This window comes from Xenopus laevis, chromosome 2L (genome assembly GCF_017654675.1).
Source record: "Xenopus laevis strain J_2021 chromosome 2L, Xenopus_laevis_v10.1, whole genome shotgun sequence".
NCBI lineage: Eukaryota > Metazoa > Chordata > Amphibia > Anura > Pipidae > Xenopus > Xenopus laevis.
Genome location: NC_054373.1, coordinates 155035386 through 155050537, shown reverse-complemented (window position 1 = coordinate 155050537; position 15152 = coordinate 155035386). Strand labels below are relative to the sequence as shown.

General features: G+C 39.1%; 1 protein-coding gene across 1 annotated transcript; it reads left to right on the top strand.

Moving 5' to 3' along the window:
- The first annotated feature begins 2377 nt into the window (after positions 1 to 2377).
- On the top strand, positions 2378 to 13911 carry LOC121400055 (anti-Muellerian hormone type-2 receptor-like). The gene is made up of 12 exons (XM_041582587.1): positions 2378 to 2584; positions 2662 to 2838; positions 3380 to 3514; positions 5729 to 5878; positions 6542 to 6601; positions 6709 to 6839; positions 8094 to 8324; positions 9011 to 9125; positions 10028 to 10185; positions 10438 to 10585; positions 11326 to 11456; positions 13597 to 13911. The coding sequence occupies exons 1-12, from the start codon at positions 2524 to 2526 to the stop codon at positions 13732 to 13734; spliced, it is 1635 nt and encodes a 544-aa protein (XP_041438521.1). The 5' UTR covers positions 2378 to 2523; the 3' UTR covers positions 13735 to 13911.
- The last annotated feature ends 1241 nt before the right edge of the window (positions 13912 to 15152 follow it).

Sequence of the window (15152 nt, the reverse complement as noted above, 5' to 3'; positions counted from 1 at the left end):
AGTAACGCTAGCGCAACTTCGCCAGCGTTCAGCGCCCTGGACGCAACTTCGGATTTTAGTGAATTAGCGTTGTCCTGGCAAATCTATGCCTGGCGAAATGTTGCGATGTGAGCGAAGCAGACGCTAGCGCAAATTCGGCTCTTAGTGAATCTGCCCCTTAGAGTGAGGGCAGGAAATTATTTTCAATTTCCATTTAGCACTTACTAGATGTCACTGCTCTCCTAACATTCCCCCTCTCTCTTCACCATTTAATTGTGTAACCAGGGCATGGGGATGGACATCAGGTCCCCCATTCTGGTGCACAAACAAGTTTTTGAGATGATACAAGGCTTGCCTTAATAACAGTGTCCACAAAATGGCTCCTGCCTGTTGCTATAATTATGAATTCCCAGACCGAAGGAAACAAGATTAAAATAATTGATATAGTGTAATTAAAGTTCATTTTGCTTGATAAAATAGGATTTGGAATAAAAAATTTTAGTGACGGGTCCCCTTCATGATAGTTTCCCTGGACAAACACAGCCTGACATTAGCAGAGTTAGGAGCTTATTAACTTCTATATGGACCCAAAACTACAGCCTCCCCAATCAATATTTGACTAGGGATTGGTCAATTGGAGTGGTTTGAAAGTTCTGTTGGATGAAGACCACATCAGTTAATGGCTGTAATCTTCTTCAAGATTGTCACGTTGCACTATGTTATATGAGAGTGGGGACATGTGTCCTGGAGTCTGAGGAAAAAGGTAGGTATTTACCATTCACTGGCTGGGCCTGGAATAATGGAGTCTGCTAACTCTAGGACAGTGCTGTCCGACAGGTCTACCTTATGCAGCCCTCACATTGGCTGCTGTGTCTGCTTAATATGTGTAAGGTATCAGTACTGAAATTAACTGGCCCCTGCACTGTTAAAAGGGTGGTTCACCTTTAATTTGACTTTTAGGTTATAGAATAGCCAATTCTAAGCAACTTTTCAATTGGTCTTCATTATTTATGTGATATAGTTTTTTCATTATTTGCCTTTTTCTTCGGACTCATTCCAGCTTTCAAATGGGGCTACTGACCCTATCTAAAAACAAATGCCTCGTAAGTCTACAAATGTACATTTGTTGCTAGTTTTTATTGTTCATCCTTATTCAAATCAGTGCATGGTTGCAAGGGTAGTTTGGACCCTAGCAATCAGATTGCTTAAAAAGCAACCTGGAGAGCTGCTGAATAAAAAGCTAAATAACTCAAAAACCACAAATAATAAAAAATAAAAACTAATTGCAAATTGTCTCAGAGTATCACTCTCTACATCATCCTAAAATTTAATTCAAAGGTGGACAACCCCTTTAACACCTCAGATTCAGACCTACACTTAAGATGTTCACTTGGTTCATTACATGGCAGATTTTAGCTGCCTGTTTGGGGCCTTTAGTCCAAGTTGGCAGCTTATCTGCCCGTGTATAGGAAAATCAGATGGCCTACCTGACCAATATCTGGCCTGTGGGATTGTTAGCATTTGCAACTCATTGTTAGGGGGTCCCTAATGTGTTTATTTATGTGCTGGGGGTGCTGGGGGTGCTGTGCTATCCACAGGGGAGGAGGAGTAGGCAAATTAATTTAAGAGTATGTTTTAATATGACTTAATAAACTCTTGTCACATATGAGTGATGGGTGATTTCCTTGCAGTGAGCACCAACCATTTGGTTTTTTAGTATGCTACCGCCATTAATGTGGATATGGTGTTAATAGTTCTTGTGATAACATGGGTGTGCTTTAAAGTGGGTGTGGTTTACAAACTGGCAGGAGTCAACAATGGCTTCCATTATTAGCCCTCCACTACATAGGCCAGAGAAATTCCAGTTCTTGGCACCATAGAAGCTGGACAGCACTGCTCCAGCAGATCAAGTCAAGCACTTTCCCGACCAAAATGTTGGAGCATTTGTGAACACTCAGAACTGGTTCTAAAAAAAAATTTGGAAAAATATCTTTATACATAAATTATTTTTGCCCTGACAGCTTTGGCACCAAGATGGACTTGCTCAAAGTTAATGCTTGTTGGCACAATCCCTGTTACAGTAAATGTGACATAGTGAAGAGCAATAGTAATAGGTCTGAATGTAGCATGCCTGTGGGAAGAGCTGGCCTGAAAGGACAGAGCTAAAGTACCCAGCAGCATCACATACATTTGCTTATAAAAACCTGCACTCATTCTGTCTTCTTTAATATTAGGGTCCAACTTTGCCTTGCTGTGTTCCCAAAGCATCACTCCCCCAACATGTACAAAGGACTAAGAAACGCCCCATAGCTAATATCCTTGACTTTGTCTGACTTTCCTCCTCCCTTGTGTAACTCCTCCACCTGCTGTGCCAGGAACTGTAGATAGCCCAGCAGTAGGCAGAAAGACAGATTGTTCTCATGATGATGAGTTTGAGCTGACGGAAAGCCCTTAGAAATATTAGGCCGAAGGAAACCGTTACATCAACCATCGTGAAGGACAAGCAGGTACTCCAGGATCTCAGAAGCCAAACTTCTAATAGGAATGTCTCATGGCGAATTATTATTGGGCTTTCTTCTGCTCAGCTCTGCATTAACCCTACCAGGTGAGGTTCATCCTAGCTGTGCAGTAAGGTATAATCTGGGAATTTGCTTTATCTGAATTCTCCTCCACACCCCCTAGTTGTACACCTTGAAGGCATCACCTGTGCATTATATGAGAGCTCCTCTTCCAGTATCAGCTTCCCTGTGTCCAACTTTGGGGAGCTTCAGGAACCCGGAAAGATATACTGCAAGGAGAGCAATTGTTGCGTGGGTCTATGGAGTCTGTTCAGCGGGGAACTTCAGCCAGACATATTAGGTAAAACTGCAGAGGTTTAACAGTGATCCCTGGATATATACCTTACTTGAATTGCACTTTACTTTCACTTCTCTTAATTTACAGTGAAATATATGGCAGTAGGGTAGTTTGTAAGTGTGGATATTACCCTGGCTCTTATTCTGCAAAGATACAGTGAAATATCTGCTGTAGATTCTAGGAAAGAGTGCCCGCTGTGGCCAAGTTATCATTAAAAAATGGAAGTAAGTGTGTCATTGTTTTACCAAAAATAAAATTTCCCGTTGCTTTCTAAAACAAATATGAAATATATGTTTGATTCTGAATGCAACAGTGTTTATAGCATTCCCCTAATGCAAAACACATAGTGAACAACTATAATTATTTTATTTCTGACAACTCCTAGCCTCTACATCCAGCTCATAGATGGTGGAGGATGTTGGCCTTCTTGTTCACTACAAGGAAAGTCTGACCTCCCTGCCTAATGTGTTACCTAAAACAGCATTTCAGGGAATCTCACAGTCCATCCACTTATATTTCATGTCTTATTTTCATGTTTATAAAGGCTGCTATCCAAAAAATGCTGTGTGCAGGTCAGCACTCTGCAACCCCGTGAGAATCCAGTCTCAGTATCACTGCTTTTGTTCATCAGACATGTGCAATGCAAACATTACCCATCCCCAACAACCCATGATCTCTCGTGAGTATATATATATATATATATATATAGGTCCTTGGGGTGGTGGTTGGTGCTATGCACAAGGGGAGGCCTTGGCAGGGTGTGGGTACCGAAGAAGTGTGGGAATGCGTGTTTCATTTTGACATTCACATTTCTGGATACAGAACAATATGCTGTGTGTGATTGTTAGCTTAAATAGACACTAACAGATATAATAACTAAAGGGTGGCACAATTTCTTAGAGATTTGAACATTAGGGAGGTGTGCGTTGCACTGCACTTCAGTTCCTGCTAGGCTTTAGCACACTTATAAGGAAGTAGGGATACAGAAAAAAATACTATTAATGACTATTTACAATTGCTTTATTATATTTTTTTGTGCTTTTTGAAAAATATTTTGTTTTGTTTGACAACTAAAAGAAAACGTAAAGGCAAACCACCCCTTTAAGGGCAGAGTGTTGTGCCACCATGTTTTATTAGTTAACCAATTATCCCCAGTATGGGGTATATCGCAGTATAGTGCCAAGCTTACCGTACTAGACATCTGGCAGAGGGTCTATGTTGGAAGATGAGAAAATACCTACATACCCCCTGGCCGGTGCAATAGTTATGCACATTGACATGGGTCAGAGGGTTAGCTATAAACCTCACTGGGTGGTGCCAACCAGTATTGTAACATTTTGTTCTTCTTTAATCCAGCTAAGGGCAATGGCACACAGGGCAATTTTGGATGTTTTGTCCCCTCAGCAAATAGTAGCTCTATAAGCGAGAGAGAAAGATTTTCATAGCAGTCCTTTACTTGTACTGCCAATGCTGCTGCACTTCTGTCACTCAGAAGCATGACAGTTTGCATTCCAAGCAATAAATACCTGACAAGGGAATTACAAATGATTCTTATAGTAAATGGGGGTCAGTTGTGAAAATGTTGTCCCATTGCACTAATAACCCAGGTCGCAACATTTCTGGGGTTATTTAAAAGAAAACAAAAAGTATGACACAGGTCTAGTCACCTATAGCAGCCTATGGTTAGAAGCAAACATCTCATGGTTGCTGTGGGTTACTGCACCTAGGAACACTTGATGCTTTTTTTTTATTACTTATTGGTAGGGATTTGGTTCGGTATTTGTCAAGTATTTGGAATTGGGCAAATCCATGTGCCTGGCCAAACCAAATCCGAATCCTTAAAATCACGTAACTTTTTGTCAAGTAAAAATTTTGCCCTCATACTATATGTAAATTCCGTTCAGTATTCGGTCAAATCTTTCACAAAGGATTTGGAGTTCGGCCGAATATGAAAATAGTGGATTTGGTGCATCCATTTACTTATTGAGGTATATTTATCAAAGAGTGAAGTTAATAGTGAAGTTCCGCCACTAGAGTGAAATTCCGCCACTTTACATTAATTTCTATGGGATTTTGAAAGGCGTATTTATCAAAGGGTGAACTTTCACCCATTGATAAATATGCCTTTCAAAATCCCATAGAAATGAATTGTGAGCTGCGGAATTTCACTCTAGTGGCGGAACTTCACTCTTTGATAAATTTACCCCATTTCCCTAAAGAGCACCAAAATTCTGCAGTGACTTAATCTGCATTGACAATCTCAGAATACGGTGGTCAAATGCTCTGTTATAAAGATATCCAGCAGGTCCAGACTGGGATGCAAAATAGGCCCTGGCATTTCAAGCACACAGAGGCCCAAACAGCCCCCCACCAGCCCACTAATGACTGTCTATGGCATCTTGCATGGTAAAAGTCATTATGGGTGTCATTTAGAACTCCATCTAGTACCACAGAATAAGGTCTTTATTTTGGGGCCCAGATGATATAGAGTCAGGATGTCTGGTTGGCAGGTACCTTAAAAATGTAAGTGTTTTTATCTGTCAGTGTCTCTGATCACAAACAGTGAATCTTATTTACTAATGACGGTACAAAACTGCACTGGTTCAGTTACCCATAGCAACCAACTAAGTATTTGCTTTGATTATTCTAACTACACTAAACCAACTTAGCTAGTAACTGATTGGTTACTGTGTAGTTACTATACAGACACTTGTGTTAGTAAATGAGCCCCGGCTACAAAGATTATTGTCTGAAATATTTCTCTCCAAATGACTACTGGTTTGTATTTATGTGGGTTGGGATTACGTACAAGGTTAGGATTGCGATTTATCACTGGTGAACGCAGGTGGTTCTGGAGGAGGAAACATGTTGCTCTAAGTTGGTTTCTTATCAGCCGCACAAGCTGAACTGGAGGGATGTGCTCAGCGGAACGTCTCCTGTGATTGGATGGAAGCTGCGAGGGAGCAAGCCCGGAATGTCAGCAGCTTCAGTAAGGCAATGACCACAGACTCTGGCTGCAGTGAGAGAAGCATGGGACACACTGGTCAGTTCAATATGTGAGAATACACAAGCAAAGATTGGTAATGTCAGTGTGTCATGGCAGCACTTCATATCAGTAAATCATGTATTTATACATTTAATTTCCCTTAATAAATAATACTTAGTTGTATCCCTATAATTAAATGAGAGCACAGCGAGTAAAAGAATAAAATTATTGTGTAAAATTGTTAGGTATTGCCAACCTGGGCCAGTCTAGCAGTATTCAAACTACAGCTCCCAGCATCCCTCCAATTGCACAAAGGACAGCAGAAAGCTGCTAGGGCCCCTGACACAGTGAATAGGCACTTACATTGCTACCCCCCCAAACTGCTTCAGTATCACTCCTGAATAGTATGGCTTCTCCTTCTATTTACCCTGGCTGGCACATTATATGATTCTATGATCTCATCAAATGGCCTTGTTGTAATCATTAATTCCTTACTAATGATCCTGGGATCTCTGCTTCCTGTTCCCCACAGCAACAAAAGGTGAAAGTCATGGCCACCCCAGGTTTTCTTTGTATGAACTAGTGGAGTATGTCATACAGCACAGTAGAGTTACCATAATAATTCCCAATTGCTATTCCTAACCCAAGGAAACACTTCATGTCAGAAACTGGTACCTTCCTCGCCCTCTCTACTGGAGATGACTTTCCTTGTTTTTCTAGGTGATTATTCTTATCTTTTCTTGGTTGCCCTGATTCTATTCGTCTTTGGGATCATTATAGGTATGTTGATATTATCATGGCGGTTATTCATTTGTTAAATGGACCCTGCCAGGCCTTCATTATGTTTTATCATACTTTTCTCTATTTTCATTCTGTTTTCTGTCCAGTGCTGAGAAAACGGAAACACGTAGACCAGTTCATTAGAAAAAGTGGGGAGGAACTGGAGCTGCAGGATGTGATCAACGGTGAGGAAAATGTACCCCCTACAGCTCCAGTGGATGGACTCACCATACTCCAGGTATGAGTGTATGAGAAATGTTTTTATAGTAAATAACGTACCCCTCTTGTAAATTATAAGGATATTATAAGTTACCGAGGAGTTTCATGACCATATAAAAACACGAGGCCGAAGAAAAAGGAGAATTTACCAAGGGATCACCAAGACAGAGAAGGCCACAATCAGTATTTACATCTGCAATTACATTTGAAAAAAAAAATGCCCTGAAAATGGCAGACCCCTCATTTTAATCATCTAGTACTAGTATGGGGTCTGTTATCCAGAATTCTCAGGACCTGGGGTTTTCCGTATAAGGGATCTTTCTTTTTTTTTTCATACCTTAAGTTGACTAAACATCATTTATACATTAAATAAACACAATATGGTTGGCCACCAATAAGGATTACTTATATCTTAGTTTGAATCAAGTACAAGGTACTGTTGTATTATTACAGAGCAATAGGAAATCATTTTTTAAAATTTGGGAGACGGCCTTTCCGTAATTCAGAACATTCTGAAAAATGGGCTTTTGGAAAATGGCTCCCATACCTGTAGAACTCATCCACAAAATTAGTTTTAGTTTTTCTTTTAATTCATACATTTTCAAGTATGTAACAAAAAAAACAATTGAAAACAAAAAGAAAACATGTTTAAATTGAAAACAAAGAAAGGAATAACGGGCATTTAAAGCAATTAAATCAAGCATATTTTAAGAGATAAACTCTCTTGTTTCATTTTTTTTTTTTTATCAAAAAATCCCAGGGGATGTGATTATAACATCTTATTAGAATCTGAATTCATTATCAGCACCATTTTTGTATGCTAGTGTCCCATGTATTTATAGGTTGGAATGAACTTCCGAATATTCATAGTCTAGCTTTGAACACACATTAGGAAGGCCTGCAGCTTGCTTTATTTTTCTCTAATGTAAGAACTACAAAATTTGGTGAAATTTTAAACCTGTGGCAGACTTAACAATAATTGCAGGCAACAGAGGTTGTAACACAAATTGCAATGCAGAGTGCCCCCTAATCTACGTGTAGTCAGTCATCAGTTACCTTCGAGAGGACATAAAAGGGCACACAAGCTATTTTTTATATTATATTTTATATATATACTGTATATTAGTGTCTAGATCCAGTGGACATTGTGATCCACCACAGATATTGTTATGATAGCATAACGCAGGATGTAGGAAGTATAATGTAACAAAATAATTTGTCTTACACATTAATTGCTATTTTAATGAGTCCTTTGTGGTGTCCATGTCTTTAGGCACTCAAAGAAGAGGGTTTGTCAGTACAGTTAAGTCTTGGGATTTTTCATGGGAGAAACGTGGTCATAAAGTGCTTCCCACCAGCCCAAAGAGAGCAGTACAAACAAGAATGCAGGATCCTCAGCCTCTTGACTCCTCATCGTCATGAGAACATAGTGAATCTCATTAAAGCAGGCTCTTCTAGCGTTCTGAAGGAACATTATCTTCTGGTTCTGCAGCATTATCCTAAAGTAAGTAAGAGATTAAACTGTGCTAAAACAGGTACCATCTTTATATAAAAGTGGTTACCCAAACCATAAGGGGGAGCTTAATCAACTATTTGACCAAAAAGAGGTCCTGAACTCCAAAAAAAAAAAAACCCTCTACTCTTAAGTGGTATACATTAAGGGGCACATTTACATAGGGTCCAATATCGAGGGTTAATTAACCCTCGATATTCGACTGTCGAAGTTAAATCCTTTGACTTTGAATATTGAAGTCGAAGGATTTACCGCAGTTCGTTTGCACGAACGATTCAAAGGATTTTCCTTCGATCAAAAAAAGCTTAGAAAGCCTATGGGGACCTTCCCCATAGGCTAACATTGATGTTCGGTAGGTTTTAGGTGACGAAGTAGGAGGTCGAAGTTTTTTTTAAAGAGACAGTACTTCGACTATCGAATGGTCGAATAGTCGAACGATTTTTAGTTTGAATCGTTCGATTCGAAGTTGTAGCCAAAGGTCGAAGTAGCCAATTCGATGGTCGAAGTAGCTAAAAAAAACATTCGAAATTCTAAATATTTTTTCTTCTATTCCTTCACTCGAGCTAAGTAAATGTGCCCCAAAGTATGGTATACTTAAAAGCTAAACCATGATTGGTGGATATGGATTACAGAATAGATTGGCATAATCCAATACATATATATATTTTTTTGTGCAGGGTTCTCTCAGGAGTTACTTGACACATTGTACCACTAACTGGACCAAAGCTTGCCAAATGGCAACATCCTTAGCCAAAGGACTGGCATTCCTACATGCAGACATATGGAAAGAAGGTTTGAATGATTTTTATTCGAAAAAACATTACTAGATGAGCCATTTAGAAACAGTTCCAAAAATATATAGGGAAGGAAATAAGTGATCACTCAGTACCACAGCCTAACTGACCTTCAATCAAACTGAGCTTTCAGGACTAGTTCAGTACTGTAGTATAACAAATCCGTATTCTCTCCAAATCTCACCTTTCCTGGCCTTCAGTATGACTACTGCTTTGCACCCTCCTAGGGGTGGACACTCCCCATAGTATGCTAGTGACAAATTCAAGTGTTACAAACGTAACCCTAACCAATGCACTAAGCCTAAGGCTTTTCACATTTTTTTAAGAGAATGTGAAAAAACGAGGAGACTAATGAAAATGTGTACTTCTTATCTGATAGTACCTCAATTTTGCCATTGTTCTTATGGGAAACTATTACTCGGTGGCACTGGAGGCATCCCTCATATAAGAAAATTATTTTATGAATTTGTTTATGAATCATGAAAAATGGATGGAAGATAATGGCCAGGGGTTGCCATCTGACAAGTATTTTACTGGCCTGGCTGGTAAGAATGATGCTTCATGTCAATATTATTAATAATGAAGAAAGATAAAAATATAGGAAGTCCTATAAAAGGTGACAACCCTAGAGGCACATGTGGATGCAGGGCATATGCAAATACAAGCTGAACATTTGCTGTGTATTGTGCATCTGAACAATTAAGAGTTGCTATGGCTTAACTGCCAAGTTCACATGAACAAACACACATATAAACCCTTCCTTGGACACAATATGATCTACATATAAGACACGTGTATAATGAGTGAGTTCTTCTTACCAAGCAATGATAATGTCAGATACTAATAAGCACAGATAGTATTAAAATTATATTGTTAGGTTTCTGAATTTCCCTTATACAGGAACATACAAACCACCAATTGCCCATCGAGATCTCAGCAGTGAAAACATTCTGGTAACAGCTGATTCCTTGTGTGTAATCTCAGACTTTGGCCTTTCAGTTGTATTGGAAGGACAAAAGATAATGAAAAGAAACACAGAGGACCCAGCTATAAGTATGGTAAGAATATAAGCAGGCCCTATATCAGTGTCGTAACAAAAAGCTACTAATTGCCACAAATCTTTTTTGGCCCCCCTTAAACTTAATAATGCATTTTCCATCAACATATTCTGAAACTTCTTAATAGATGGTGCCCCTCTGAGCCCCCCAAACTTCCTGGTTCCCCAGCAGTCACATGTCTGCTTTCTTTATAGTTATGCCCCTGCCCTGTGTTATTTTGCAAGTGGACTGAGTATCACCTGTTTACTGCAGACAGGTACGCTGAGGTATATGTCTCCAGAGATGCTGGATGGATCCTTAAATCTTGTGTTATGGGAGCTGGCTCTGACACAGGCTGATGTCTATTCACTTGGACTCTTGCTATGGGAAATATTCAGTCGTTGTAATGACTTATATGCAGGTGAGAGGAAATACTTGAAATTAAGCAATTTCCTATGCCACTACACAGTCTTTTGTGGAGGCTTTTCACTATGTGAGGCTATCAGGAGTCTCTAATGATTAGAAATTGCATTCCATGCTTCCTTGCTGGGAAAAAGAATGAATTTAGGAGCTGTCTTTATCCTGCACCACTTCAGTTGGGCGCTACATTTGTAACCTCCTTCGCTGGTTTCCTACATTGCCTATAGGCTCTCTGCTTCCCAATAGTAGCGTGTGCTATCTCCAACACCAAAGCACACACCAGGGGAGTGTGGTTGGCATCAAACACCCCACACATACTGTATATATGAAAGCAGAACAATACATTTTATATCCATTGGGCCTTCTCAAAAACTGACAAAAATCACTTACCTACATAGTTGCTTAAGCCAGGCACCCAACAGAGATCAAGCAGTGCCTTTGTCAATTGCTAGATTCAAAATAATTATGCTGACATCAGGTGATTGTCCAGGACACAAAACTAAGCATAGTACAAGCAGGTTGTTAGTGGATAATAACTGTATATTGTCTGTCTAGCTTTTGTGGCCACATATTACAGAGCCAGTTTTGTGCAGGGTGCAAAGGTGGTAGGACCAAGATTCCAGACCTGGCCCATTAGTGGCATGCCTCTGGTACACCAAATAAACTGATTGTGAGATATAGTATTATAGATATCATACATCTTATGCAGATGAGACTAAAGTAAAGCCTTGTAACTCTTAGATCAAAGTGCACCTGAGTTCCAAGTGGTGTTCTTGGAAGAACTGGGTCCAAATCCTACTCTTCATGAGCTGCAATCATTGATAGTTGTCAATAAGAGACGGCCACAGCTTCCCTGGGGCACTAATATCAAGGTAACTTATTAACGGTTATATAATCTTTATAATATTATACACACATTATACGTACATAATGCAAATACAGATACTGTATAATCCGTTAAGAAGATTTTTACTTAATCAGCATCAATGTATGTATGACTCATTTGACTTTCTTCCTATTGCATTGAATGCATTTATCTGTCCAAAAAGAAAATCTAAACTGATTGGGCAATGATTATTGGCTGTGTTTTGTCTGACTGTGATAGGGACCTTAGATGGTAAGTTTTTCTTATGTAGGAACTGATATGAGGTGTAATTCTATGTAAAGTGCTGTTGTCCTTTTTATACTTTAATCCTGTGGCTCACAAACGTTTCCTAGTTTCTACACAGTGGTATAACTAGCCACATATGGGCCCAGGTGCAAGATTTGCACCCGGCACCTGTCCCCCCCGCCGCCTATGCCCTGCTCCCCATGATAAATCTTATTGAGGCTCTGGCAGGTTAGAACAAATTACAAAATAAGTATTAGAGTATATACAGGTTCAGACTGGCAATCTGTGGTTTCTGGCAAATGCCAGAGGGGCTGCTTTAAGATGGCATAGACATTTACTACTGGTGCACTGGTGGGGGCAGTTTGGGCCTCTATATACTTGAAATGCCAGGGCCTATTTTGGATCCGAGTCCAGACCTGGGTATATATATATATATATATATATATATATATATATATATATATATATATATATATATATATATATATATATATATATATATATATATATATATATATATATATAGTACAGTATAATATTATTGCCTGTACTGCTACATCTTATAGAGTAGGGCAATCGTCTACCTTTAAAGGAACAGTTCAGTGTAAAAATAAAAACTGGGTAAATAGATAGGCTTTGCAAAATAAATAATGTTTCTAATATAGTTAGTTAGAAAAAAATGTAATGTATAAAGGCTGGAGTGACTGGATGTCTAATATAATAGCCAGAACACTACTTCCTGCTTTTCAACTCTCTAACTCAGAGTTAGTCAGCGACTTTAAGGGGACATAACTGTTCAGTGAGTTTGCAATTGATCCTTAGAATTTAGCTCAGATTCAAAATCAACAGTTATGACTCATGTGCCCCCCCCTCAAGCCACTGATTGGTTGCTGCCTGATAACAAATCAGTGGAAACCAACAGAGCTGCAAAGCAGGAAATAGTGTTCTGGCTATTATGTGAGACATCCAGTCACCCCAGCCTTTATACATTACATGTTTGCCTAACTAATTATATTGAAAACATTTTTTATTTTCCACAGCCTATCTATTTACCCAGTTTTTATTTTTATACTGAACTGTTCCTTTAAAACAGCTTCAATTCTGTTTGATGCCTCTTGAGTAGAAGTATAGTAGCCACCGGTGAATCCATAAGGTTAATGTAACTGAACTGTTTGTGACTGCTGCTCCCTAATGCCAGTAACTACAGCTGCCTGTCAATATGCATACTGGACAGATTTCACTGTATGTGTACATAGACAGACAGATGCCATTGTAGTCAATGTTTCCGCTGGCAGAAAAAACACTGCATGTGGCATTAGCCTAATACATCCAAATTAAAAGCATTGGAAGCACAAATAAATTATGTTCCTTTATCTTAGAATTTATAAAGAATATAATTTAAAAAGTGCTTTTAGCATACATAGAAGCTTGGTAACCCCCTCTGTTTTTATCCTGTTGTGTCTTTCAAACAAATAAAAGGAAGTTCAATTCCACTAAATTACATGAGTGTGTGTGATTGTGAATTCAAATTGACCATTGGACATATTTTTGTAGTCCTAATAACCTGGGGTCAGTTTTCAGCTTAGCATATAACGTGACATTGAAAAACATTTTTTTTTCACAAATCCAATATCTACTTGATTTGGGCAACTGATGTGTAATTGTAGTTCAATCATCTGTTATCCTGGGGTTTTCCACATGTATAGTTTACCCGCAATTTGTGGCAGTGTGCTAAAAGCTATTACAAATATGTATTTGTGTTTCCAGGAATATGGATTTATGCTAGCTTAGTTATTATCAAGTACAAGGTACTGTAAGGTGATAGGAAAAAAGCAAATATTAATGCAAATATTAATGTTTTGGTTCTGTATAATAGATCCCCTGTACCCTCTATTTTCCAGCTTGTTGGAGCCCTCTGGGAGACTCTGGAAGATTGCTGGGATCCTGATTCTGAGGCTCGGCTGACAGCTCAGTGTGCAGAAGAGAGACTGAACAACCTCTGTAACCCTCAGTGCAGCAACTCATACTGGGTGGATTGAAATGAGCAACTGTAGTGAGGCAATGTTGTAAATGTCATTCCTGATCAGACATTATGGATATATAAATACAGCCAATATTCACATTTAAATACATTTAATACAAGAACATTTCACAGGTATAAGTTATTGCTGTTCTTATTGCAGTTGGCACTCAATTTTTGGCTTGTGAATACTCTAAGGGGCTGATTCACTATGGGTCGAATATCGAGGGTTAATTAACCCTCGATATTCGACTAGGAATTGAAATCCTTCGACTTCGAATATCGAAGTCGAAGGATTTAGCGCAAATTCTGCGATCGTACGATCGAAGGATTGTTCCTTCGATCGAACGATTAAATCCTTCGAATCGAACGATTCGAAGGATTTAAATCCAACGATCGAAGGAATATCCTTCGATCAAAAAAACTTAGGCAAGCCTATGGGGACCTTCCCCATAGTCTAACATTGACTTCGGTAGCTTTTATCTGCCGAACTAGGGGGTCGAAGTTTATTTTAAAGAGACAGTACTTCGACTATCGAATGGTCGAATAGTCGAACGATTTTTACTTTGAATCCTTCGATTCGAAGTCGTAGTCGAAGGTCGAAGTAGCCCATTCGATGGTCGAAGTAGCCCAAAAAATACTTCGAAATTCGAAGTTTTTTTACTTCGAATCCTTCACTCGAATTTAGTGAATTGGCCCTTAACTGTTAGGGGCAGATTTACTTATGGTCGAATATCGAGGGTTAATTAACCCTCGATATTCGACTGCCGAATGTAAATCCTTCGAATTTGAATATCGAAGGATTTACCGCAAATCGTTTTAGGTGGCGAACTAGGGGGTCGAAGTTTTTTTTTAAAGAGACAGTACTTTGACTATCGAATGGTCGTATAGTCGAACGATTTTTAGTTCGAATCGTTCGATTCGAAGTCGTAGTCGAAGGTCGAAGTAGCCCATTCGATGGTCAAAGTAGCCAAAAAAAAGATTCGAAATTCGAAGTTTTTTTTATTATATTCCTTCACTCGAGCTAAGTAAATGGGCCCCTTAGAGTTGGTTATAGGTTACACTTTGATACAAGTAATTCTGGGGGGTAATTACATTACAGCAAAAAAAAAAAAAAAAACACAGATAAAATGCCTTGTGGTATAAGTGTTAGCGCCAGATTCAGTGCATTTACTTTCATTCTGGCAAAGGACACACAGCAGTACAGTATTACTTTCTGGTTAGGATTTTGGTCCATAAATACACTATATTCAAAATAAATGGGACTGTAATTGCAGAAATGTCAGTCTCCAGGAGTTGGTTTCTAGGAGGTGCCTGACCACACGCTAGCCCTTTTCATTTATGCCCTGCCTACACCCAACCTCGACTCAACAAAAATATCTGGAGTAGTAGAAATTGGCTTCTCCATACATGAGTATTTATGTTTGCTGAGTGCTG